The sequence below is a fragment of the Dama dama genome, chromosome 21, assembly GCF_033118175.1.
Source record: "Dama dama isolate Ldn47 chromosome 21, ASM3311817v1, whole genome shotgun sequence".
Classification (NCBI taxonomy): Eukaryota; Metazoa; Chordata; class Mammalia; order Artiodactyla; family Cervidae; genus Dama; species Dama dama.
Window position 1 is genome coordinate 46,565,224 of NC_083701.1, and position 27,992 is coordinate 46,593,215.

Below are 27,992 nucleotides of genomic sequence, written 5' to 3' on the forward strand. Positions count from 1 at the left end.
GGAGGCGGCCGCTGTGGCGGCGGCGGGAGCTGCTGCGAAGCTACACCGCACTAGGGCTCCCCTCCCTTTCCCCGCCCCCTCCCCGACCCTTTTCCCCTCCCCAGGCCACCCAGCCCGCCCAACTCCCGGCGGAGAGCAAGGTAGGAGAGTCGGCCGCCCCCTTCTTTTGCTCCAGCTCCCTCCCCCCCCCCCCCACCCGTTCCCCGCCGCCTTGCCGTCGGGGCGCCGGACTCCGGAGCGGGGCGGGAGGGCGAGGGAGACCGCGGCACGGCCAGCGCCCCGGGACGGAGCCCTGCTGCCACCCTCCTGAGCTCCGGGACGGCAGCGCCGCCCGCCCCGGGTCCCTGGCCCCGGGCCCGCCCTCGGCCGGGACCCGCGCCGCCTGGGCCCGCATCGTCTCTTGTTGGGTAACCAATGGTCCGGGTCTGTTTCTAGGCCAGAGGAGCCGTTGCTCGGCGGGTCCCTCGGGGAGCAGGGGAAAGCCTGGGCCGCGGAGGGCGAAGAGGAGGTTTGAACGAGCCCGCTCTCGGACCGGGCCGCCTACTCCTCGGGTAAAAATGGCTGTCTGGGAGGACGCGGGATTCGGGGCGGGAGCCCGCGATGCCAACTCCGAGGGGTCGCAACCGTCTTTCGCGCGCGGGTGCGGTGATCGGAGACACGCGGGCCCGGAGGATGCGGCGGGCCCCCAGCCGGGGACTGCTGCTGCTCCCCCTTTACCCGTTTTGTTTTGTTTTGTTTTTTAAGGAAAATGGTTACGATGGGGATAGCAAATGTTAGACCAATAGAAAACGCGACTAAGGGAAGTTGCCTCTGATTCTTGGGAAATTAGCATAATTGGTTTTCCTCCCAGACTTTTCCTGGAGATTGAGGATATTGAATGTTGTGTTTGGGAGGGAGGTGTGTGTTTCTGACAAATAGGTGGTGTCTTTTTTTCCTCGCTGAGAAAGGCTTTGAGAAGGATCTGCTGTAATAGTTTAGGGGTGACACTGTCGAGCTGTGCTCCCAGACTTCGCCACCTTCTTCAAAGAGGGAAACGCTGGAAGGTTTGGCCACCTTTAGATTTGATTGATAGGCTTCCAGCGTTCAAAAACGCGCTTGTGTTTTTAAGGGTTTCGGGTAAAGGCTAGTGTTTATCGGCTTCTGTTTGCAAGCCAAAGTTTAACATCTGCTCTCCTTACGCTGTTTAGAGTAATCATTGAATTCCAGAAAATAAATTTCTATTTTCTTCCAACGAATGTCAATGCTAGTGAGCTGTATGATTGTGCAGAATGTTGAAGACAGATTGAGGAAGCTTTTTGAAGTTGTAGGGTCATTAAATTTCTTTGCTTATCGTTGGAGGCTGCTAATCAATACTTTTAAAAAGACGTTGATGGGGACCTGTGCCATATCCAGTGATTAAATTATTTAACAGCTTGCAGATGAGGTGACAGTAGTGCATAACTCAGTGGACTTTGCTTTTCATATGCAAGTCAATTATGCTGGTAGCGCATAATCTTTACCTTTTTTGTGTGTAGAGGCAACATATTACTGCACTCTAGAATTCTTAAGGATGAGATTTTCCTGGTGAGTTTCCATTTATTGGAACACAAAGATTCTGAGTTTTATCTAATTTGGTACAGAAAGGAAAGTTCTTGATACTGAAAATATTTTGTGTTTTATGTTTAAATGTTGTGATATCAGAGTTGTTAGGCATGATCTTGATAACTTCTATGTACTCTGGAGGAGATTTTTTTCCCAGAGTAACTGCGTCTTTAAAGGCATTGTGTTAAGCATGATGTTTAATTCTCAAAATCCTGTTTGGGAAACATTCCCATTTTAGAGCTGAGAAGGCTGAGACTCACATGTTGAATCCCTTTTAAGAGTTACAGAACAGCTAAGGAGGGAGCTGAACTTGAACCTAGGACTATCTGGTTGTAAAACCCTCCTTCAAAGAACTTTAGTATCACAAGGGACGCAGCTCTGATGTATAGCATTGCAAATACCTTTTGTTCTGGAGAACCTCCCCACAAACACCCCCCAGAAGACGGTTCCATTATTACCTGAGTTAGATGATGTTGTTTTCCAAGGTTAGTAATCACTGAATTTCCACCTTCCAGTTTTTTATGGTTAGAAAAAATGAACACCACAGAATAACCAGCTTAATTCACTAGTTACTGGGAAAGCACTCCCAATAGAATTGTTTTTACTTTTAATAGGTGACATTTGTGTATGCCTTGAGTTAAAAAAAAGTCCAGCAGTGCAGAAGGGTAGGCCTTACTTTCTCACTGGACCTACTCTTCAAAGGTGACCGGTTTCATCAGTTCTGTTTTCACTCTGCAGATATTTTATGCTCCTGCAAGTGTGTGTTAACATACATGTCTAGAGGGAACTCTTTTCAATACTTTATCATTGTTTTGAGAGTGCATAGAATTCTGTTTATTGCATGATTGTATTGATTTGCTTAAAATCACTTATTAGGGGCTAGGTAGGTTTTTTCCTAATACTTTGTAGTCGAGCTGGCAAGGCAACAAAACATTTAGTTAGACTTTGTGGGCTCTGAAGTTCAAGTTGCATTTGCATTGATTACTGGTGACCTTTGCCAAGTTCCTTATACCTCTTCTTTTCTTTCTTGGTCTATAAAATGGGCCAGTATTTATCTTCTAAGACTGTCATGAAGAGGATGGACAGATAAAATTCTTAGATCTTAGTAAGTTTAATTTTTGATCTGTCATTATTATACATCCTCAAGTATACTTTTGGCTTATTAATGGAAGCCCAGTTTCTGGCTGGAGAGTATAAGATTTTGCCAAATTGCCCTTCAAAGAGGGCATACCAGTTTATACAACCACTATCCTGCCCTGCTTTCCAACAGATGAGTGAAATATTAGAATGATTTAACATTGTAGAAACATGAGCTGTAATTTGACTGGTTTTTTCGAAATATCTTAAAAGAAAGTGCCATTTTTTGCGTTCCTGAATATGTTCCTAAATACTACTCTGCCATTTCATATCAGATATTTAAAATTTTTAGGATCAGTTTTTAAAAGTTGTTTGCTGCTTTAGAAAAAAAATGGAGAAATTATGAAATTGGTAAGCTATGTTTCTGGTAAGCAGCAATGTAGGCTTTCTGCTAAGATCTATTGCAAGGGATTTCCAAAATTTAGAATCTTTAGAACTTTTTACCAACCTTTTTTGTGGGGGTGGGGGGCAGGCTAAAGGTTTGGTATCAGTAAGGGAAAGAAATGCTGCAAAAAGTGAGGATGACCAAATTTTACTCTTATTTAGATATGTCAGTAGTTGATCACTACTGTCCCATCAGGCTTCCTTTAGTTATTAAGGTGATTTCCTCTTGCTAATTGTTTCCCAGATTAATTTTAGCACCACTCTGCTTTAGTTACTCCCCATCCAGTGCCAAGAAAGCATCTGTTTAGGAATCTCTGCCTGGACATAGCTGGGGTATTTTAAGCGTGGAACTCTTAACCAGCAGCTGAAGTGCTGGCCCTGAGCTACTGACACCTGTTGAGACATGCCAGTTTCAATTTCTAAAATTTCCAAAATTTTTTACATGTATCAATTATGAGATCACTTGGTGTATTTCATTTCCATTTTCATTAAACACATATTTAGTATTTGACATGCAGCAGAGTGTTGTAGTAGGTAAATAGTTTTTTTTTTTTTTTTTTTTTTTTTTAACTTATTTGGAACATGACTGTCTCCTGTAGTAAAACTTGGGGCTTTGTGCGTAACAGCGACTATATTTCTAAGTCAGTGTTTTTAGTGACATTTCAAGCCGTATTAGATTTCTACAAAATCCTGTGGATTATATTTATAATGCTATAGAGGCAGCCTGATTTTTACACTAACAAACTTTAAGGCTTGAAGTAGAAATGCTACAGCATAGGAGGCTCTTTTTGATTATGGGAAGCATATTTTGATTTACTAGGGTATAAGGTACACTTGAGGTGCTTTTTTTTTTTTTTTTGCATTTTGGGAGGTGGGGGGTTAGTCCTTTTACTTTAGAATGACCTGAATTCTTCTTTAGTTCTTTCCTTAACTCCACATGTGCAAGAAAAACTTCACAACTTTAGGCAGTTGATGAAGCCAATTATTTATTTTGAAAAAATTTTCCTAGTGTGAATTAATGATTTCCTGAAAGCATCTGGTTCAGAGAATGAAAATTCCATCAAATTATTGGCATCAAGATGAGGCAAACCTGACCGTATTACCCTTGTACCACCACCCTCCCAAACATTTTTGACAGGTGTGAAATCTCTTGCCTGGAATTGCTTAATATATATGTATTTGCTGTACCTTACTGGAAAGAATGAGCACAGTTTTTAATTGAAAGTACAGTAAGCAAAGTTCTTATTTAAAGTTAGGGTCCCTTTATGAAAGCATGAAAATTCAAGTTGACTTAGTCTGGATCTTTTTTTCTTAAGCTAATTCGAAAGGAAATTTCGCATTCCCAGTAGCCATTTATGAGATATGTGGCTTCTCTGTACCCTCACCAGCATTAGCTGTTGCCGTTATTTTTTATTTTAGCTCTTAAAAGAGGTGTGCAGTGATATCTCCTTGAGTCTTAATTTGCATTTTCCTAACTAACAAGCTGAGCATCTTTCTTGTTCTTAATTTGCCTTCAGTATTTTCTTTTCCTTGAAATTCCCCCCCCCACCCCGCCACCCTTTTCTAGTTGGATTTCTCTTTAGTTTTGAGAGTTCTTCATATATATTCTGGATCCAGGTCCTTCTCAGATACGTAGCTGCACGTGCATTTTCTCATCTTCTGTCTTGCCTTTGCATCCTCAGTGGGTTCCTTCATAATAGGTTCTTCCCCTTTATGGGACATGTTGTTGGTGTGATGTCTAAAAATTCTTACAAAGCTTTAGGTGTTAAAGGTGTTTTCTTGTGGGTTTTTTTTCCCCCTTAAAATTTTATAGTTCTATATTTAAGTCTGTAATTTAATGTTTATATAATGTGTGACATTTGAGTTGAGGGTTTTGTGTTTTTGTTGTTGTTTGTTTTGCCTGTGGGGTGATATCTAATCACTGAAGTGTCATTTGTCAAAAAGACTAGTAGACTACCTCCCTCCTATGAATTCTGCATCTTTGTGAAAAATCAGTTGGATTTAATTGTGTGGATCTATTACTGTGTTCTCTACTCTGTTCCATTGATTTGTGTGTCTTTCTGGTCACACAGTATTTGACTATTATACCTCTAAAATGAGTCTTAAAATTGGGTAGAATGAGTCTTCAAAGTTTTTGTTTTTCTAATTAGTTTTAATTATTCTAGGTCTTTTGCCTCTCCTTATGAATTTTAGAAAAATCTTGTCAGCAGCTTATTTAAGAAAGCCTCACTAGAATTTTGATAAGAGCAGTGTTAAAAGTTTCTTTAAAAATTAAAAGAATATTTGTTGTGCTGTCTGTCCAGTCACAGCTCAGACTGTTCGTCTTGGAAAGTGAAAACTTATATTCACCAAAAGTCTGTATACACAAGTATTTACAGCAGCTTTATTTGATATAGTCAAAAAACTTAGAAACAACCAAATGTCCTTCAGTAGGTAAAATGGCCAAGCACACTGGTAGCATCCCCATCCCAGGGAATGCTGCTCAGCGTCAGAGGGAGACAAACTTAATGCGTGCACCAAGAACCTTGATGGGTTTTTTAACATGATGCTGAATCCAAGAAGCTATTCCAAAGTCAGATACTGTATGATTCCATTTATGTAGCATTCTCAAAATGATAAAGTTTAAAGAAGATTTGGTGTTTGGCCAGAACCTAGGAATGGTAGGGAGCAAGGGATAGGTGTGAAATAAGTTTTAAAATTTTACTTACTTTTCATGCTTTCTATAAAAGTATGCTTACCTTTTTCCAGTTACGGACATTTTAGAAAAAAATAGAGATTCATTTGGTGAAAGGTTTTTAAAAATCTGTGGAAAAGAAAAAACGACATGGTATAAGGGAAGTTACCGTTTTACACAGTTCATGTGTTCTCTAAACTAGAGTGTTTCAGGCTGTTTTTTTGCCTTAGGTATTTATACATTAGATTGCTAAAAGGAAAATAACATACTTGTATTTCTACTAAGAATATTTCAGTCATGATGAATTGTATACTGTATCGTTGTTCTCAATTTAGTATTTAAATTATAAGAGGGCAAGTGCTTTCCAGATTCCTGAGTTGAGAAAACTTTGGTAACGCTTCTTTTTAAGGCTCAGCTTTTCTAAACTACTCGTAAAATGGGGTCAGTCCACTTACCAACTTGGTGAAATGTAAAGTGCTTGACATGAGGTAGCAATTATTGTATAATGCATTTGGCTGAGAATCTCATTTTTAAATGGGGTTCTAAAATGGAAATTTCCTCACTGATTAATATCTCTGCTCGAGTGTTTTTCTTCCTGGACATTTTTTTCTTATCATGAGGAACACATTTTCTAACTTTTGGCCAAAAGCAAACTTTCACAGTTTACTAACTTTCACAGTTAGTAATCTGGATTGGAATAGAATTAACACTGGATGGATCTTCAAAAAGAGTAGGTTTTCTGATGACAACTTTTACTCAAAGTGAGAAAACATACTAACACTTTTATTGTAAGATGACAGTGTGGCATGAAAGTGATCTGACCTTTGTCCCCTTTTCACCTTAGTATGGGCGGGCAGTCTTTTTCTTAATGCTATCAAAATTAAACAATAGGTTGCTTTAATTCATACTCTACTTCACTTGAGCCTTTCATACATAGTTCTCAGATTTAAAAGAAAAGGAAACATTTCACATTTTTTGTGAAAGTCGCTCAGTCGTGTCCGACTGTTTGAGACCCCCATTATACAGTCCATGGAATCCTCCAGGCCAGAATACTGGAGTGGGTAGCCTTCCCCTTCTCCAGGGGACCTTCCTGACCCAGGAATCCAGCGGGGTCTCCTGCCTGGCAGGTGGGTTCCTTCCCAACCGAGCCATCAGGGGAGCCAGATTTCTTGTACATCTTGATAATTCAGTTCTCATGTGGCATTTGTATTAATTTTTCTTCCCCCTCAGGTTTCCTCCTGTTTCATAGTCAACCAGAACAATGTTCTACGCACATTTTGTCCTCAGTAAAAGAGGGCCACTGGCCAAAATCTGGCTTGCGGCCCACTGGGATAAGAAGCTAACCAAAGCCCATGTGTTTGAGTGTAATTTAGAGAGCAGTGTGGAGAGTATCATCTCACCAAAGGTATGTTTGATGTTGATATTTTTGTTCACTTTGTTGATTGTTCACTGATGTGTGAAATAGAATTCTATAAAAACGAGTTCTTAGGCAGGCATCTGTGTATATTGGGGGTAAAGAAAATCCATAGATTAGCCAGAGTCTCAATTTGATACTCTCTTCTCTAAAAATTGTGTTGTGAGTACAAAGATAATTTTCATTTGCCTCTTTTAATGACAGATAAGCATGGTCTGGCAGTACCCAAATATTTTATATTTGACTTTGTAGATGTTTTTATACTAAATATGAGCATAGGTGTTTTGATTGAGGAATTTATAGAATTTATATAAAGTTTTCAAAATAAGGACCCATTATTTGGAAAATGTTACAGGGGCCAGACCCAACTACTTTATCCACATAGTGAACAGTTTCCAGAACACTTGCTCCACCTCAGCTTCACCGGCCTGCTTGCTATTTCTTGAAGATACCAACCTTTTTCCCATCTCTGAAATTTTTTACTTGGCCATGCACTTTCCCTAAATATTTAATTACTGTGTACCACTAGAATGGAAGGCTTGTGAATGTCCTAACCTTATCTGCCTTGTTTGCTGCTCTGTTTCTAGAGATTTTCTTAATATCCTATGAAACTTCTGAAGCAGTTGTTTCCACCCTTGGATTTCACAAATAGTATGATTTAATACATGGTTTTTGTATTGCCAAAGATGGACCATTAAAACACACAGACGCAAAGCTACTAACATCATTAGCATTTCATTGAGGAATAAACAGGTTGATTTTTTAAATGTATGAAGGGCCTTGGATGTAATTTTTTTATACATATATTACGTCTGTGTTTTAAAGGTCCTTTCCTGGATGTTGTATTTATACATATGCATATACACATACATCTACCAGTTTTCCTGTTTTTAAAGATTCCAGATTGCACCTCTCTGTATCAGTATTGGGAGCTACTGTTAGAATTGACAGGTAAATGAGAGTAGTTCTTTATTGCTGAAAGAGCAAGAGGATCCCAGAAATAAAGCTGGGATGTAGCAGAGACTTGTTCAGAAAGTTATGTAGAAAAATGTTTTACAGGAGAGAAGTGAAAGTTTGATTTGGAATTAGAATACATTATAAAGTTTCTATGGAACTTCAGCCAGTTTTAGAGGAGTTATTGTAGAATTTATTGGACTTTCTGCAAGTGGGAAAATAAGTGACCTTTAGTTCTACCACCTAGAGAAACCTTTAGTATTTTGGTATGCCTTCTAGACTTTCATGGGTGCATGTGTTATACGTGTAATTTTTCTCCCTTTTAATGCATGTATACAAAAACTGCATTGTATGTTTTGTAACAAGACTGCATTCAGGAGAAGCTCTATTCCTAACTCGGCCATCATTTTAGCAGCTGTATTGTACAGTGTCATAGTGTCTTATGCACAGAACTTAAAATACACACAAAAACCCAGAAACCCACTCGACTGGAATTGAAGTGAGGTCATTTGTGTTTTCATAAATTCACTGTGGAAACACTAATGTGTATGATTATGGGGGTGGGGGGGCTGTTGCAGACACTCCAGGGAATGTTTTGATAAATGGCAGTGCACTGCATTAACTTTATAATATTCAAAAAAGCTTTGAATTCCAAAACACATTTGACCCCTAGGACTTCAGATCAAGGATAATGGACCTGTAATTTATTGTTATGATTGTGCTTGATTTATTTTACCAGCTGCATTTTTTGAAAGGAGAGAGCTAATCCATATTTTTCCCAAAATTTTGAATTTAATTCCTCTGGTATTTTAATGCAGCCACTAAAAATTACAGTAATGCTATGGACAGAGCTTTTCCTGGGTACAGGCTCATTACAAAACAATATGCAGTTTTATATACACACACATAAAAAGAAAAATTGTGTGTATGCACATATAAAAGCCTAGAAAGCATGTTAAAATATTACTAAAGATTGCTCTAGGTGGTGTGATTACAAGTTTTTATTTTCCTCTTTAAAAAACGACCATTTTGTAACTGTTATTTGTAAAATCTTTTGTTCTCTGTCTTTCCTTGATGTTTTAGGAATATGATTGATCGAGCAGGTGATGTACTTATTTTTAAGATATCTGATGCATTAGCAATGTATTCTGTGGGGAAGTTGTACCAACATGCACTGCTGGTCAAATTGAGAAATGTTTTCTTTTTATAGGTATGCTTACTGAGTTAAGTAAATGGAGAAAGGAGAATTTGAACTCTATTCTGGAAATGGATATGTGTGGCTAATCTTTAACAAAATCCATAAGCAAATACTGAAGCTGATTTGGCTTTTAAAAGAACATTTTTTCATAATATGTGCAGAGTACTTTGTATGCCATTAGGGACACTTATAACTTTAAAATCATTTCTAAGTCTTGTTTTTCTTTGATTTTGGTTTATTATGATAGAATGTATCACAATAGATATCTCCAAAGGGTGAGATGACGTAAAAATTTCTAATGTTTGCTCTCGTTGCATGGTTCTTGTGGGGAAATGTTGATTTAGTCGTTTACAACAAGTGTCAGACAGATGGCCCACTCAGAACTCCATGCCTTCCCCCGTTCTGGCTGGAACGGTCCCTCTTAGCCCCTGCAGAGCTGTCCTTGGATGTATATCCTATGTTCTTGATCATACCTACACGCTTAATAATCAGCAAGCTCAGCCGCAGAAATTCCACACCTCATTTTATCTCCTTCTAGACTAAACTCTGAACCAAACTAATCTAGAAAGAAAGAAGAAAGCCTTTGCCCAAACACTACCTTTTTTTAAATGAGGAAACTGTTATCTTCATTTTTAAGTAATTTACTTTGAGGTAATATTGATTTGTAACATTATGTAATAGATTTTGTATTTCTACTTTTGTATACCATGCAACCTGCTCACCACCTAAAGTTCTGTTTCCATCCATTACCATGCAGTTGATCCTTTTACCCCTTTGCTTTTCCCCCATCCCCTTCTTCTAAGGTACCCACTACTCTGTTTTCCATACACAACCTTCTAAAAGTTGCTGATTCTGGACAAGATAATGGCATGCCACGGTTGAGTTTTTTGTCTCCTTTTTTCTCAGGTGAAGGGTTATGTGTAGTCATTATTAATTTCAAATTTCCTAAGGCAAACCATAAAGGGAGAGTCTCATTTTTCCATTAAGAGCGCGTTTTAATTGGGTAAGAGATTCATCATGGGATGTGACCTAGATTTAGTCACAAATTTATTACAGTTTTAAATAAGAATTTACAACTCTAAACTTCAAAATTTATGCTGTCATGTGATGTGACCATAAATGTAGATCCTGAGTTATTGTTAATAGAATCCTAGACTGCTATAGGGAGTATACATATTAAATAAAACAACACATTGTATTGTAAGTTATAAGTAACATAGTATAATAATCATAAGTTAAGCTGTAAGCAAATATTTTAACAGCTTTCTTTGCTACCTTAGAATTTGATGTTTCTGTGGTGTGATCTGGAAAACAATCTGATAAAATTGCACTCATATTTTCTTGTGCTTTTAGAAAATCTTATTGTAACCAGAGGAATTCTGATTCTGTTTAGATTGAGGGTTTAATTCCCTCATTCTTTTCCCAGCTACTGTGTCTCATCCCACATTCTAGACCCCCCCCCCCATAAACACTGATCAAGATCCACTTTGATAAAATACAGGCTGAGGAGTGTGATTTCTTGTTTAAAAAAAGAGACAGTACTATTATCCATTATAGGTTAGTGTGCTTTCCAGCTAAATTTTATTTTCCGGTAATAAAAATTAAGTGAAAAGTGGCTTAAACAGTAAGGAAATTAGTGGTCTGGTTTAACTAGAAGTTTTAGAAGTAGGAAGATCTAGAATTGGTTCAGCAGTTCAAACATGTCATCCAAGGGACTCACCTAGACCCCCTTTCTTAGTTTGCTGGCTTCTTGTCCTCATGCCTACGCCCTGGGTTACAGGGTTGCTGCAAGCTGCTGTGAGCCCCACCTGCTCAGAGGGCGGGAGCGGAGAAGAAGGGAGGGGGGTTCAGTTTTTTTGTGGAGGTTTTTGTTTTGTTTTTTTAATTGGTAAAATCTCAGAATTCTCTGACCTACTTAATACTCCTTGTTAGTTGAACTAGGTTATATGCCCACTCAGAAACAAGCATCCGCAGAGAGGAACGAGATCATCATCTTTCAAGTCTGGGGACGTTCACTTCCCACATAAAATCAGAGTTCAGTTAACTGACAGGGAGCAGGGACTCTGGATTGGCATCCAGAAGTGTCACATACTTAATGAGCTAATGATAGCAATTCTTGGGTTGCCTGATACTTGCCTCAGAGCTACATTCACATCCATGTTAATTCATGGGTTTCTGTCTGTCTGTCTTTCGGGTATACTCAGGAAATTTACAGGTGAGAAAATATATACATGATTATGAGGTAACTTCAAATACAATGGTTAAAAGTATGAAGAGATATAAACTGCCTATAAATTGCACAACATACAGGCTTTGAATTTTTCTCTAAAACCAGAACATTACTGTATAAATTAATGTTAATCCGCAGGTGAAGATGGCACTCCGAACATCAGGACATCTCTTACTGGGAGTAGTTCGAATCTATCACAGAAAAGCCAAATACCTCCTGGCAGATTGTAATGAGGCATTCATTAAAATAAAGATGGCTTTTCGGCCAGGTATTGTTGACTTTTTTGTTTTAACTTTGAAGTTCATTGTGTTTAGGGTGAAAAACTGCTAAGCATGTATTTCTAGATGGGCATAGTTTGTTTTAATTGCAAGGAGCCCCTCAAAAATGGGCAAAGCTTGGACAGGCAGTGTTTCAAGGGCGATAGCCCATTTCATTTTTGTTCTGTGAATGGAATTATGGGAGACCTTTTTTGTTATCCTTTGGAGCTGCCCTTTTAACTCCTTTTTCAGCAGTCATCAGAGGTTGAAGTGTTGAAAACTCATTGTTCTATGTTTTTAAAAACACAGCTCAGAAAAAAAATCTTAGAGTTTTAATGTAGTCTTAAAATCGAATTCACTTTTAGCTGAAGTTGTTAAAACTTTATTAAATGTTCTCTATATTTCTTTGTTGTTTTGTTTTAGGTAATAGTTGATTTCTAAAACTGAACTCTTGCAACCAGACTTCCATCAGCATAGATAATTACAATTGTATAATTTTTTTTTAAAGTATTGACGAAATTTTATTCTGATTAAAGTAATCTCAATGTGTAGGGGAGCTGCTTTATACTGTTCATTTCTACTGATGTATTCTATTTAAAATTATTGTAACATGAATAGTGAAATCTTTGAGATTCTAAGATTTGATTAAAAGTGAAAGGCTTAAGCGGAGGCCATGATACTTGAGTGTTTTCTACTTTGTGGCTACTAAGCGTATTTTGCTAAAATAACATTTTGTTTCTTTTTTAAATCAATGCATGTTTATTATAGACCACTTTAAAATATAAGGGGAAATGTAAAGAAAATAAAAATAATTTAATCCCACTTTTCTAAAATAACTAATTCCTCTTAACATTTGGGATACTCTTTTGCAGTCATTCCTTTTTCTCATGAATTTCGTGCTTATGTAGAAAGCTGTTGCTAATACTTATTTGTTGTTATGTCCTTTATTAAAGATTTCTCAGTTTAATTCATAATTAGTGCTCTGCCCGTTCTCGTGTGATACAAGAAGTGTGACTGACGATTATAGAGGACGCTGAGGCCCTTGTGCCTCAGTGGTGCTGAAGCAGCCCTCCTGGAATAGAACCTTAGGAAATTAAGCTGACAGTTTACCTTCCTGCACCCCTTGATGATCTTCGGTATAGCCAGGGCTTCAAGTTCCTGTTACTGTTCCAGGTGTTGTTGACCTGCCTGAGGAAAATCGAGAAGCTGCGTACAATGCCATTACTTTACCTGAAGAATTTCATGATTTTGATCAGCCACTGCCTGACTTAGAGTATGTCTGTCTCTTTTTCTCTTTTTTTTTTAATTATTGACTTGGTGTACCAAAAAACATTATTGGCTTACAAATACATAGTTTTCTTGGGATGTTTTGACATTGAGTTAACATGTAGCCAAATGCATATGCTGTATTTATGATAGTATATAAATATGAAACATAACCCAGAAGTGTTTCTTCTATAAGAAAACCATGTAAACAATGTCAGCTTTAACACTGCTAAAGAGAATTCTGATTTGCTTAGGCCATTATGTAAAGTGAAGAGCTGTCTAGCTGTTTGCTTTACATAATGATATCAGTAAACTTGAACTGTAGCTTCATGATTTTTTTCCAGAGGTATTTACTAAAGTCTTCTACCATTTTATCATCTTGACCAAGCTATACTCAGCCACAAGTTTTGTTCTTTTTTTTTTAATAAACATGTGAGATAACTTTATTCAAAGAGCGAGTGAAGGTCATTGTCACAACACACATTTGAGAACAGAAAGTTATACAGAGGTGACCATTACAACAAAGTACTGTGGTATGTTGTTTACCTCTTCTCAGGTCTTCAGCATCCAGCTATCATTACCATGACAGGGAATGTGACTGTTACTAAGTGATTAAGTAGCACAATTAACCAGGAAACCCTCTACATCAAGCCCTGTTTATTTTTTAACAATTTTTTTTTTTGCTTTTTTAGAAAAACAATCTGGCATAATTATAAATTTATTACTTACTTTGAATTTATTGTGTTAATTAGTGCTAGGTACTATTTGACTGCTTTACTTTTTCTCTTTATACTTGGTGTTTTTTTGGTTTTGTTTTTTTAATTTTTATGGTGAAGTTTTTCCTTACTCTAGAAAGTAAGAGTGATTAGTATTATGAACTCCAGGTACTGATGATCCAGTTTCTTTCATTATTGATACATTGCCAGTTTTATTTAATGTGTACAATTGACCCTTAACACCAGTTTCACCTGCAAGGGTCTTCTTGTGTGCAGGTGTTTTTCCCCCACTAAATGCATGCTACACTATCACCCAATCTGAGGTCGGTTCATATCAAACAGAGTTCTAGAAAAGCCAGTTAACGTCAGTGTTCACACAGCCGGTAAATTGCAGGGCCCTGATGAAAACCCATGGTTCTCTAACCCATGCCTCTCTCAAGTTCTTCCTCTCTGTACACCATCTTGCTTTGTGTAGTGATTTCAGCATACTTATATTTTGCTCACTGGTCATTAACATTTTTAAAATTTAAATACAAATGAAACTCGCTTCTAAATCATCTAGATTCTTGGATTGCATTTATTTAATGTCAAATATTTAGGCTCCACAGGTTGTGTGTATGCTTTTTCCCCCTTTATAGAATTGAGATATGTTTTCCCTTATAAAACAGTACAGTGAGAATTGAGACTAAAGTGTTTTGAAATTCTTTTACAGTGACATTGATGTGGCCCAGCAGTTCAGCCTGAACCAGAGTAGAGTGGAAGAGATAACCATGAGAGAAGAAGTTGGAAACATCAGTATTCTACAAGAAAATGATTTTGGTAATAGAGAAATCATTAGCCACTAGCTGTAATGTTAAAGTTATGTCACATAACATATTTGGGACAACCTAAATTTGGATCTTACATTTGAATTTTCTGATCATGCCCAGGATCGGTTTATGCAGTGTAGATGCTGAAGATTTAAAGCTTAAACCAGATGTTTTCATATTCAGAGATACATAGGCAAATATTTATGAGGCAAATATGGCTTTATAATTAAATCATAAGGCATTTTCTTTTGTGTCAGCAGTATTTCTAACTTTTTTCAACTAATGACTGACTAAAATTTGTTTAGGTGACTTTGGAATGGATGATCGTGAGATAATGAGAGAAGGCAGCGCTTTCGAGGATGACGACATGTTAGCAAGCACTGGTGCTTCTAACCTCCTATTAGAGCCTGAGCAGAGCACCAGCAATCTTAATGAGAAAATTAACCATTTAGAATATGAAGACCAATATAAGGATGACAATTTTGGAGAAGGAAATGATGGTGGTATATTAGGTAAGTCACTACAAGGTGATTACTCTAACATTTATTCAGTTGCGGTGTTTTAGAGTGGCTGCTAATTCTCAGTCTTGAGCATCTCTCTAGGTATGTATATGTGAACTGTGATCAGTTGGTTCAGTTGGTGTTATCTGTAAACCTGTAACCTTAAAATGTTAGCAATACCTAATTTAGTTTATAAGTGCTTGTCTTGGAATTTTAAGTTTTACTAATTCTTCAGGCTTCTCTATTTGTGTCTGTAAGTATAAGTTTTAAAATTAAGGAGACATTTTTTTCATGTGTGGAAGTATTTAATACTTCTGTATACTACCATGAAGAGAACAGATGCATACTGAATACAGATTTAAATTTTTTAAGTTTAATACATTTTGACATAATTTTATTTTCCCAGTGATTGGCAGCTGTTCTTTCAGCATTTCTTTTGTAAACTGCAACTAAGTTACATTCCCTATTTCAGATGACAAGCTGATTAGTAATAATGATGGCGGTATCTTTGACGACCCCCCTGCCCTGTCTGAGGCGGGGGTGATGTTGCCAGAGCAGCCTGCACACGATGATATGGACGAGGATGATAACGTGTCAAGTAAGCATTTCATGCTCAGTGATTGCATGTGATTGTATGGCATCCAAAAACATATTTCATGTATAGAAGACCAAAAGCTAAACATTCTCGCTTTTAATGAACTGTGACTCTTAAGAAGCGCCTGTGGTTGATTCTCTGGCGTGTTTAACCGTGTGCTCCTGCCTGTGTTTTGGCCAGTAGGTCAACGGGAGAGACCTTGTAATTAGAAAAATGTTTTCTCTTTGGTACCAGTGGATTTCTTTCAGTTACTCAAAGGGGTTTTTTCCTTACCATTTGTTGGATGTATGGTAAATTCCAAGCCTTTTTGACCAAATTTCTGCTTTTATAGTGGGTGGGCCTGATAGTCCTGATTCAGTGGATCCTGTCGAACCAATGCCAACTATGACTGATCAGACAACGCTTGTTCCAAATGAGGAAGAAGCCTTTGCTTTGGAACCTATTGATATCACTGGTGAGCAAACACACTTTCCAGTAATCTCATTTTAAATAACTTTTCTCCTTTGTCCGTCATCTATTGTAGAATCTTTAATCAATGACAATTTTAGTATCTTACAGAATGTTTTTACAAGTTGCTGTGAAACAACTTCCAAAGGATGAAACAGGCTTTCTGCAAATATGTATCTCAGTCTTTGGGGGTTACAAAAATGCAAACAGGTCACATGTATAACAGTTTAAAAACACTGCAAGGCATTTTTCGGTAAAATAACAAGATTGACTAATCAGTTTTAGTGTTTAAATAAGAAGCATAGCAAAGTATAATTGGAGGTGCCTCTTCTAGTAGAAGAGGCAATATGTAATTTGGATGTGAAACTTAAAAATTTCTAAATGATTTATGGATATAGTGGAATAGAATAAGTCATTTACAGTGTGACTCAAGATGTTGTTATTACTTCTAAGTTAAAACAAGATTAACTTTCGAGATTTCCTACTTAGAATCTGATCACCAAAATTGGCACTTGGCTTCTGGTTTAAAAAGAGTACTTTCTGTGTAACGAACTCAATTCAGGAACTGAAAATATAAAAATGAACAAGTCTTTCCTCAGGGAATTTCAGTAGTACGGGAACCTGGATAATTAAGTAAATTATGTACTGTATTATTGACAGATATCACAGAGATCTATTTTAAAATGTAAGGACAAATACTGCATTGTTTAAGACAGTTGAGCTTAGCCAGCTGTTACAAGAACTTGAACTTTTAATTTCAAGGAAGGGAACTCAGCAGCTGGAGGACAGGGGCTGGACAGAGGCTGTCACTGTGTAACATATTTTTGAATTTTAAACCACGTGCATATTTTATCTTTAAAACCAATAGAGTTATATAACGTATGACAGAATGAAATCTTGAGGAATTTATTTACTACCACGAGCCTTTCTGTATCTTAAGAATCTGAGATCATGTTACCTGCTTTGTAAGAATTTAGTAAGGATTATAAATGAACACACAAAGTGTATAGGGATGGAGTTTCAGATTCATCTAACTGGGTTTGCGCTTGTTTCACTTCATCAGGCTGCTTATGCAGCTGCCGTATATGAATTGTAACTTTTCTAATAAAAACCATAGTACTTGCAACCATTTATGGAGTCCTCAATCTATTGCCAGACACTATACTAAATATTTTACAGTCCCTTGTAAGTGGTTGGCCGTATTTCAGATGAGGAAGTAAAGTGAAGTTAATTTTTTTTAATGGTCACTTACCTAATCGGCAAAACCTAGCGCTTGAGTCTAACTCCGAATGAGGTGTGGTATGTTGCGTGTTTATAGTATAAAACTACATGAGCAAAAATGAATTGGTTCTTAACAGGTTTTTTTTTGGCCCATTTTGTGCTAAAAGTCTATACATATTCATTCAGCAAATTTTTATTGAACGTTTATCATACGTCAGCTTCTATATGATGCTTGGGAAACATCAGTTAAAATAGATTCTGTACTCGTTAAACTTTTAACATTCCTTCTAGGCATGTAGAAAGGCAGAAATACAATGAGACTAAAGTTGTATGGTTCATGCTGGCGCCTCAGAAAGATGACTTTATTTTCTTTTTATCATTCTAGTCAAAGAAACAAAAGCCAAGAGGAAGAGGAAGCTCATTGTTGACAGTGTCAAAGAGTTGGATAGCAAGACAATTAGAGCCCAGCTTAGTGATTATTCTGACATTGTTACTACTTTGGATCTGGCACCACCCACCAAGAAATTGATGATGTGGAAAGAGACAGGAGGAGTGGAAAAACTCTTCTCTTTACCTGCTCAGCCTTTATGGAATAACAGACTACTGAAGGTAATGGCATTTGCAGGATTTTAAATTTCATACACATTTTGGTCATTTTTTAAAATTTTAAAACCTTTTGTTTAAATCATTTTTGATCAGGTATTGTTCAGCCAGCCATATGGCATCATCTTTTTTCTCCCTTAAACCACAGTATACTGAATATAAACCTGATCTGAAAGATTATGATAAGTGACACCTACATTTCAAAAAGATGTGGAATGAATTTTCACTATTCTAAAAAGCTACTGGTGTTTTTAATAATAATTCTCTCTCAACTTCCTCTGATAAAGTATTAGTTCTGTTGCCTTACTGTGTACCGTGGTTCAAGTCTACATTTCTTTAGATGGTGCTTTCTGGCTAAAATATGGGTTGGTTCTACTTTTCCCACAATACAGATTTCTAGCTTTATGAGAATTTCTTTTCATTTACAGGCCCTTTTTTAGAGTTGAAAAATTCTTGGAACTGATTGATTTTGTTTAAGTAATCTAAAGTCTTTAAAGCAGCAAGGCTTTGTTAAAACTGCTGGGTTTTTTTGGAAGCACAATCATAATCATTTGGAAGAAGGTTCTTAAGGTTTTGGTTTTTTTCTGACTTAGTGATTCATTGTCAGTAATTTTTCCTGAGGAGATAATTTAAAATATGGGGGAAAAAAACTACTCCATGAAGATGTTAAATAATTGTTATTTGAAGTTAAATTTTTCTAAAGAACTTTAAAATATTAAAAAATCTTTCAAGCGTGGCATATGTATGCACACGCATATGTATTTCCACTCAGTGGAATATTCAGTCATTAAAAATACTAGAAATAATAGTTGATAAAATTACCATATCATTGAGTGAAAAGGGTACTATGTAAAGCTATTGGGTATGATTTCAGTTAGATTGAGTTTTAAGTGTATGAATGTGAAAATAAACTGCAGGTAAATAAAACTTAATCTCCAAGTTAGACAATGGATAAAAAAAATTTCATCCTCAAATTTTATAAAATTGCTGCAATGAAAATCTTCCATGGCTTCAAATTATAGAATGGAGTGTGAATATGGTATAACATTAAGTAGAAATCGTGCTCAATTTTATATATATATATATATATATATATATATATATATATATACCGACTATTAAAACATTGTAATGTTAGTGGTAGGTTTTCATTTCTTGTGATTTGTAGTAGAGATTATATAATTGATTTTTAAATTTTTTATAGCTTTTTACACGCTGTCTTACACCACTAGTACCAGAAGATCTTCGAAAAAGGAGGAAAGGAGGAGAGGCTGATAATTTGGATGAATTCCTCAAAGAATTTGAAAATCCAGAGGTTCCCAGAGAGGACCAGCAGCAGCAACATCAGCAGCGTGATGTTATCGGTCTGTTCTATTAGAATAGTTCCCTCATAAAGTTTAAGTGAACATTTGGCTTAAATTTTACCTATATTATTGCCAAAGTAAAAGAAATCAGGAACAAAGAAGTGTACTCAAATTTTTGAACAGGGAAATACATGCTTTATATTCTCTGATTGCTTAGTTAGATGGGAAACTTTCTGTTTTCAGAAAGTTTAAAGTTTAGGACTTGGCTGAGTGCTAGTCTGCTAAAGGATTGTCCTGCCTTGGACTGGAAGTGGCGCTTGTCCTTTTAAAGCTCCCTCCCACTTGTAAATGTATTGTTATAAGTTGAGTAACTTTTGTGGAGGTAAAATTTTATTCTGCCTTCCTTCTAGGGAAAGTACCTATGTTGTAGCATATTAATATTAAATGGTCCTAAAATATTGTTAAGGACTGATGATCTAAGTCTTCTCTTCACATGACCAATCGTAGATGAGCCCATTTTGGAAGAGCCAAGCCGCCTCCAGGAGACGATGGAGACCAGCAGGACAAACTTGGATGAGTCAGCCATGCCCCCACCACCACCTCAGGGAGTTAAACGAAAAGCGGGACAAATTGACCCAGAACCCGTGATCCCTGTAAGCACATCTCTCCATCAAAATGTTTGGGATGTTCAGACAGTATTTTAGATCCCTAGTAGTAGCAAGTGTTATTTAAGGAGACCTTTTGAAGTATCTTGGTTTGGGCAGAAAATAGCAAGGACTGGATCCAGAGAGAAAAAATGGCAGCCAGGGGTCTAAACACAGTGTGCCCTGAGTGGGCGTTGTTTTTAGTTTAGGAGTTGTTGTTTTCTTGGATACTCTTGCTTCAGAGTGGCCTGAGCATCCTTGGCTAATATGAAATCCTTGACACTGAACTTGGTTCTAATTTTATTTTATTTCTCAAACATTAGCCCATGGTGAATCAGACAATTCTAGATAGAATAAGAAAAGCAACATAAGGAACCTGTTAAATACATTTTGAGTAAAATAGAACAAACTTCCTGCTAATAAACAGCTGTTAGCAAGATGGAACATTTTTCCTCCATTTTTATTGAGATAAAATTGACATATAAATTTTATTAGTTTGGGGTGTACAATATAATGACTTGATACATGTATGTATTGTGAAATGATTACTATGATAAGTTTAGTTATTATCCATCACTTTACAGAATTAGATTTTTTTCTTGTCACACAATATCTACTCTAAGCAACTTTCAAGTATGTAAACTTACTTAAAACTGGAAGTTTATACTGTGACCAACATCTACTACTACATCTCATTTCCTCCACCTTCTAGCCTTCATGACCACCATTTTACTCTCTGCTTCTGTGAATGTCAGCTTTTTAAGATTCCATGTGTAAGTGATACAGCTGTCATATAGGACTTGTCTTTCATTTCACTTAGCATAGTGCTCTCCAGGTTCATCCATATTGTCACAAAAGGCATAGTTTCCTGTGAATAATATATCTGTGTGTGTGTATCATATTTTCTTTATCCATTTATGTATTGATGGACACTTAGGTTGTTTTCATAGCTTAGCTGTGAACATGGAAGCATCTTATCCAGATAGTAATTTCATTTCCTTTGCATAAATACCTGGAAGTGAAATTTCTAGTTGTAATTTTTTGAGGACCTTCCACACTGTCTCCATAATGGCTGAGCCAGTTACGTTTACACCAGCAGTGCGTGAGGGTTCCCTTTTCTCCTCATCTTTGCCAGCACTTGGTCTCTCGTCTTTTTTGGCGTTTTAACAGGTTAGTCATTCAGACAGGTGTCAGGTGATAACTCTAGTGGTTTTTATTTACATTGCCTGATTAGAGATGTGTTGAGCCTTTTCTTATACCTGTTGGTCATCAGGTATATTGTCTTTGGGAAAATGTGTGTTCAGATCCATTGCCCATTTTGTTTGTTTTGCTCTTGAGCTATGTTGTATGTATATCTTGAGTATTAGTCTCTTATCAGATAAATGATTTGCAGATATTTCCCGATTCTGTAGGTTGCCTTTTCATTTTATTGATGGTATCCTCTGTAGTATGTTTTAGTTTGATGAAGTTCAACGTGTTTATTTTTGCTTTTATTGCCTTTGCTTTTGGTGTCAAATCCAAAGAAGTCTGTCAAAACCAATAAGTTTCTTACCAGTGTTTTTTTCTAGGAGTTTTATGGTTTCAAGTCTTAGATTCAAGTCTTTAATCCATTTCATTCTTCTACATGTGGCTGTCTGGTTTACCCAACACCATTTATTGAAGAGATTGTCCTCTCCTCCTCGCATACGCTTGGCTCCTTTGTGCTAAATTAATTGACCATGTAGTGTACATTTATTCCTCTGTTCTCTTTCAGATTCTGGCTTATTGTTTAGCAAATATTCCTGCATATCTATAGTACAAAGTAATTTCAGGCTGTCTTGTTAAGAAACTAGAATATATCTGTCCAAAAAGTAAAGTAGCATCTTGCTACTTCATTTAAACTGCCTACCATTAAGTTCACTTCAGTGTCCTGTTGTAAGTAAAAAGGAAGGAGGTGGTCTGGTTTGAAGCTTCCCAAGCTTAAGTCTATAGAATACATTAATCTGGACAAAGGGAGACTTTTTGGTGCCTTAGGCTCTTGGTTCAGCCTCCATCAAGACACTGGCAAAAGAATATTCCTTGCGAATTTTAAGAACTAGTTCTCTAAGGCCACCCCCCCCCCCCCTTGCGGTGTTAAGTAGTTGTAAAAGGCTGGGTGCATTTTTCTTTTTGAGTTCAGGAAGGGGAGCAGGTAATAGGTGGGTTGCTCTAGTCTCCACTCTCTGGATAATTGTTCCCTTGTGAGTATTTTAATGTTCTCATTTGTTTGTATTAAGTCAGAGAAGAAAACACAAGAAATGGACCCAGAAAAATAGTCTTCTCATTTGTATTATTTGCTTCAGGAAAAGCCCAAAGGCCTATTTAGCACTCAAGCTGAGTTGCAATAACCTTAAGGCAGTCTTATACAGTAATGGTTGCCTGTGCCAGGCTAATTAACGTTAGAGCCTTTTTGCATTGCCCTGGAGTCAGTGGATTCTGTTTATCCCTAAAATGTTAATACAGAAAGTTTTGAGGGTTTTTTGTTAGTGTTTGCAAATAGTAGGTATAAAAACAAAGCACCTTTGCTCTGGGTTAAGACGACAGTGAACAGATTTTCTTTTGTAAACTAATGTTGAGACTTGTAATGAGTTTTTGATTATGAGGAAGTGTGGAGGTGTGACCCCAGTATTTCTTTTCATTTTGAAAACTGCAGCAACTGCATCCTTAACAGAAGCTACCCTTAAAACGTGCATCCTTAAATCGCCTTGTTTTATTGCTTTAAGCCTCAGCAGGCAGAGCAGATGGAAATACCTCCTGTAGAGCTGCCCCCAGAAGAACCTCCAAATATCTGTCAGTTAATTCCAGAGTTAGAACTTTTACCAGAAAAGGAAAAAGAGAAGGAGAAGGAGAAAGAAGATGACGAAGAGGAGGAGGTAAGGAAATGTAAAAAAGATCTGACGAGTAAATTCCCATTCCAGGTTTAGTGAAAGTCTTCAGCCAGCTCGTTATTATTTTTCATATTGGAGCTGAGTTAATTATCAGAGTGATAAAAAATGTTTGAATAAGTGCAAAACTTAGCCAGATTCTTAGTGGTCTAGACCAGGGGTCCCCAACTATTGGTCCAAGGCCTATTAGGAACTAAGTAGGCCTCACAGCAGGAGGTGAGCGGCAGGTGAAGAAGCAAAGTTTCATCCATATTTATAGCCACGCCCCATCCTCATGCCACCTGAGCTCCACCTCCTGTCAGATCAGCAGCAGCACTAGATTGTCACAGGAGTGCAAACCACTGTGAAATGCGCATGCAGGGGACCTAGGTTGTGCATTTCTTATGATTATCTAATGCCAGTAGAGCCAAGGTGGTGATGCTAGTGCTGGGGAGCGCCTGCCCCTGTCGCCCATCACCCCCAGATGGAAGCATCTAGTTGGAGGCAAACAAGCTCAGGGCTCTTACTGCTCTGCATTATTTCATTATATATCACAGCGTAGTAATAGAAATAAAGCACATGATAAATGTAATGCTCTTGATTCGCTCTTGATTCATCCCCAAATCATCACACCATACCCCATCCATGGAAAAATTGTCTTCTACAAAGATTGGTCCCTGGTGCCAGAAAGGTTGTGGACCACTGCTCTAGACCATCACGACCCTCAAGTTTTATGCTGTGTTAAATAACTCACTCGGTCCCTTGTGGGATTTTTGAAGGACAAGAGGTTTGCCCTTCACTGATTTCTTGACTTCTAAATTGTAAGCTGTTCTTGTTCTCTTGTGGTCGAGGGTCAGTTCTTATTGCTACTAACATCTTCCTCTCGTATAACCCCTCTATTTGTGAGGGGTTTGTTATTCATTAGAGTGGAGTGGGATGTGACTTGGCTAATCTGATTTTTATTTTTTAAAAAAGTAGAGGTAGTTTGGGAGTGGATTTCCTTTTCCTCATGCACACTTTGGCTGTTCAGGGTCTTTTGTCTTCCCAACCCCCCGCTTTTGTTAGATCTTTAAAATTGTTATAGAAGACTTAGATATTTTTGTTTTTGATGTCCTGTCAAATATTTTATTTAAACCTTTATGTTTAAAGTTTCTTCCAAGACTAATTCTCATTACCATCTGTTCATATTTGTAATTTATGCCAGCATAGGTTTCATAACCATTTAGGGCTTGATTATGAGCCTTATATTGTTTTAAAGTCAGAATTTAGCCCCAAAGTTCTTCCAGCCTGTGTTCTAGAGTATCTCAGACTGTGTTCAATTAATATTTAAAATTATACTTTCTGATATTTTTGAAATTGTTAACTCCTGGTCCTTTGGGTATTATGTATAGTTCCAGCATAGTTTGGGAGTATCTCAGCTCTTGCCTGGTGCCAACCTCAGTCTTGTAGGTGGCAGGTGACTGGGAACCAGGCTATTACAATTAAATATATATTATAAATTATAGCCCATTTCTTTTGAAACACCTGATATAAGTTTCTTATCTTAGCAGTGGCCAATAACCCATTGCTTGCCAGCATTAGTCCATGGACCACACTGTGTAGATCCCATGCTTCTAGATCAGTACAGAATCAGCTAAATGCACAGAGGACATTCTTTTGTAATTAAAAAAAAAGACTTTGAACTAAATGCTAAGTGTTCTGTCCACTAACCAAAATACACAATTTAATTTAGAGCTTTCAGGAGACAACAGAAATGCTTCATTTTGTAGCAGTTTTGTCAGTTTGTTTTTGTGTGGGGTCATTATCACTTAGGATGAAGATGCTTCAGGAGGTGATCAGGATCAAGAGGAAAGAAGGTGGAACAAAAGGACCCAGCAGATGCTTCATGGTCTTCAGGTATGCCAGTGAAGGCTTAGAGAAAAAATTTCATCAAAGGCTTTTGGCACTGTTTCCTTAAAAGGAAAACTACTTACATGCTATATAAACAGCAAGTCTGCCTTTTATGAAACTTCTTCCAAAACCACACACCTTAAACTGCTTTAATACATAAGCTGTTAGGCTGAAATCAAGCCTAGAAAGCATCCAGGGGAACACTTTCCCATTGTTACTCTGCAAAGCAGAGCTCCTTGGTGTGTGTATACATCTTTTTTTGGTTGAGCAAATTTAATGTGTTGAATCATTGTACAGGGTTAGAGTATCACTTATCCTTGGGCCTTCATGTATCAGATACAGAGGAGATAGCTTGAGTGTCTATGAAATAGCAGGTGAGATGCTCAGGGTCTGCTAAAATAGATTCAAAGGATAGTTGAAAGTTTGCAAAACTGTAAGTGCTACATTTTAGTGTGTTTTATCAGTTCAGTTAAATCTACAAAGAAATGAGTCTGTGTTAACATTGTCCCTTTGCTTTTTTTTAACATGAGAAACATTTGCATACTATCCAAAGATAGTATGCTTCTAAAATTACTACTTTGGTTTGCTGATTACTTTCATTTAATCCTTCTTTTTTTTTTATTTCAGCGAGCTCTTGCCAAAACTGGAGCTGAATCTATCAGTTTGCTTGAGCTGTGCCGAAACACGAACAGAAAGCAAGCTGCAGCAAAGTTCTACAGCTTCTTGGTTCTTAAAAAGCAGCAAGCTATTGAGCTGACACAGGAAGAACCATACAGTGATATCATTGCAACACCGGGACCAAGGTTCCACATTATTTGAGCAGCTAGAAGCGTTAGTGCTAGTGTTCATTTCACTAGTGTGTACAAATTGCCCCCATGTGTAGGGCACACAAAACCCTTCCAGAAAATTTAGATTTTTGTCTGTACAAAGTCTCTGCCTTTTTTTCATTTTTTCCAGTATTTTAAATTTACCCATTTCCTCTTAAAGCAGAATTGTTTGTATGGTGTTTGTATTCTGGTGGAGAAAGCAAGCACCCCAAGATTAATTTAACAGTCCAGAACAGATGTGTGCAATATTGGCGCATATAATTGAGTAGCAGCGGAAGGTTGGGGTTTTTATCTTAGTTCTCCATTACTGCATTATAAAGGAGAACGTTTCAGGAAAAAAACACCTGACAGTTAAGAACAGTAGTGTGACTCTTTGACAGAAATTGTCTTTTCCCATCAGCAACACCCAGCAGTTTTAGAAGGGACCATTGTCCTTCAGGGATGGTTCCCCAAACAGAGACTGTCTTCTCGGGATGAGTTTTAAAGTATAATTTCACAATTCACCATGGGGGAGGGGGGGGGGGGCGGGAATGTGAAATTAATTGTACTGTAACTACAAAAAGATAGGACTTGGTTTAAAGTGCCCTATTTTGTAAATCATTCCATTTGAAACTTTTTAATGAATCTTACTATACTGAAATCTGTTGTTTTAGTGAGACTCTAAAATGAGCCGAAATAGACTTTTTAGAGTAGAATGAATATAAAAAGCATCTATAATTTTCCAGGAGCTATAAATCAAGGTTTTAAAAAGATGTTTGGACATATTTGAGTATTCAGATCATGAAAATAGAAATTGCTATGCTAACTGAAAGGACAGACTGATGGGAAATTGTACAACTGGAGGACTTAACCTTTAAGCAGACAGCGCTGTAAAAACTAATGGCTTCTTTGATATTTATTGTAAGTTTTAGTACTGATCTTTTTTTCCAAAGCTTGCACACTCCTTTGTTTGGAACTGTAATAGCTTTGCAACAGAAATCCAATAGTTTCCTGTAATTTAAGTGAAGAAAAACATCCAAATAAAGGCTTTAAATATTAACAGACCAGGTAGCACAAAAATTATGTAACTGTTATGATTATCAAAACATGTCTTAACTTTTTAGGGCAAAATTACACACACTAAAAGTTCTAGCTTAAGTGTTGGCACTTGTGTGGAAAAAAAAAAAAATCAGACTTCAGTGTATACCCAATAATTTTAAATTATGTGAGATGTTTTAAATTTGTGAACTCGTAATTACTGTTTTGATGATTCAGTTTCTTGAGAATGGTAATTGTATAAAATTGCTGTTGCCGCTTTATTTCAGTATCATGTGCCTGTAAACCATGGATTTTTCTCCCTTTGTATAAAGACATTGTAGATAATTGAATGTTTGATTATAGAAAGGTCATTAGTTTCTTGTTACACATTTTGTTAGTCTGGTTTTTGTTGCTTATCGGGTTTAATATTGTTCTTGAAAATAGTTGATGCTATGTTATGTATAACTTTTCTAATAAAAGTTGTGTTATAAGCTGTAAATTCTGGAGTATTGGTATTCTGTTGGTGGCACTCCCCAAGATTATTGCTTCATCTTTTTTGTCTTAACTAGAATAATTATCCACACAAATAGTAAGTGAATTTTCAAGAGATCTTTAGAGTACAAAATAATAAATCTTTACAATGTATATTAGAATGGATTGAGATTAAAATGAAACCAATAAATGGCTGATGCTGAGGAATCTTTTGGGGCATAGTTATAGTCTTGTAATTGCTAAGTACATAGAAATTATGACATGGGTACAGAGGGGTGTATGCTTGGGGGTCTAAACAAATGTAGCCCATTAACAATGTCCTGGAGATTTGCTGGATCCATCTGAGAAACTTACTTTAGCCATGGCGTTCAGTAGGCAACTTGCAACATACCCGTCTTTGCATTCAAGCATCTGACTTGTCCCACCACTAGCTGTGAACTTTTCAGACACTTAAGACTTTGCACTCGGGAAACAGACAAAGAAAAACTATTTGAAAGCTGATACTTGGTAGAGATGCAGAGGTACAGAAGCACTTGTGCACACGGCAGGGGGAAGACGATGGGCGGAGCAAATCGAGAGCAGCACTGACACATACAGAACCCTGTGTGAAACAGCTAGCAAGTGGGAAGCTGCTCAGCGTGGTGCTCTGTGACGGCCTAGAAGGGTGGGGCGGAGGCCCAGGAGGGAACGGGTCTGTGTATGCATACAGCTAATTCATGTGACAGCAGAAACCGTCACAACATTGTAAAGCAGTTATATTCAAAAATATTTTTTTTAAATACACAGAGGAGAGAAAAAAAGCTGATGCTTAGGGTTCAGGCTTAAAATTTAGCACTCCTGTAGGGGCTGACTGTGATCCTCCTCAGAGACTAGGAAAACCAGCAGACACCTCTAGTTTGCTTCGTCACCAGTATGTCCCTGAGACGAGATCATGCACATGTCTGATGCCC

The 27,992-nt window shown here is 37.3% G+C and overlaps 1 protein-coding gene across 2 annotated transcripts; it reads left to right on the plus strand.

Moving 5' to 3' along the window:
* On the plus strand, window positions 1–27,049 carry RAD21 (RAD21 cohesin complex component). 2 transcript variants are annotated; one of them, XM_061123572.1, is made up of 15 exons: window positions 1–140; window positions 436–551; window positions 7,007–7,181; window positions 11,711–11,840; window positions 13,003–13,102; window positions 14,524–14,630; window positions 14,926–15,132; window positions 15,593–15,718; window positions 16,047–16,169; window positions 17,769–17,992; window positions 19,191–19,350; window positions 19,798–19,943; window positions 22,676–22,825; window positions 24,629–24,712; window positions 25,334–27,049. In XM_061123572.1, exons 3-15 carry the CDS (start codon window positions 7,038–7,040, stop codon window positions 25,523–25,525), a joined length of 1,893 nt encoding a protein of 630 aa, XP_060979555.1. In that variant the 5' UTR covers window positions 1–140; window positions 436–551; window positions 7,007–7,037; the 3' UTR covers window positions 25,526–27,049. The 2 variants fall into 2 exon arrangements, with proteins under 2 accessions (XP_060979555.1, XP_060979554.1); XM_061123571.1 differs by lacking the exon at window positions 436–551 and having other exon boundaries at window positions 7–140.
* Window positions 27,050–27,992: the final 943 nt, after the last annotated feature.

Coding starts and splice junctions, on each gene's coding strand:
- RAD21 (XM_061123572.1), top strand. CDS start 7,038: ATGTTCTACGCACATTTTGTCCTCAGTAAAAGAGGGCCACTGGCCAAA. Junction 15,133..15,592: donor AAATGATGGTGGTATATTAG/GTAAGTCACTAC, acceptor TCCCTATTTCAG/ATGACAAGCTGATTAGTAAT. Junction 17,993..19,190: donor GGAATAACAGACTACTGAAG/GTAATGGCATTT, acceptor AATTTTTTATAG/CTTTTTACACGCTGTCTTAC.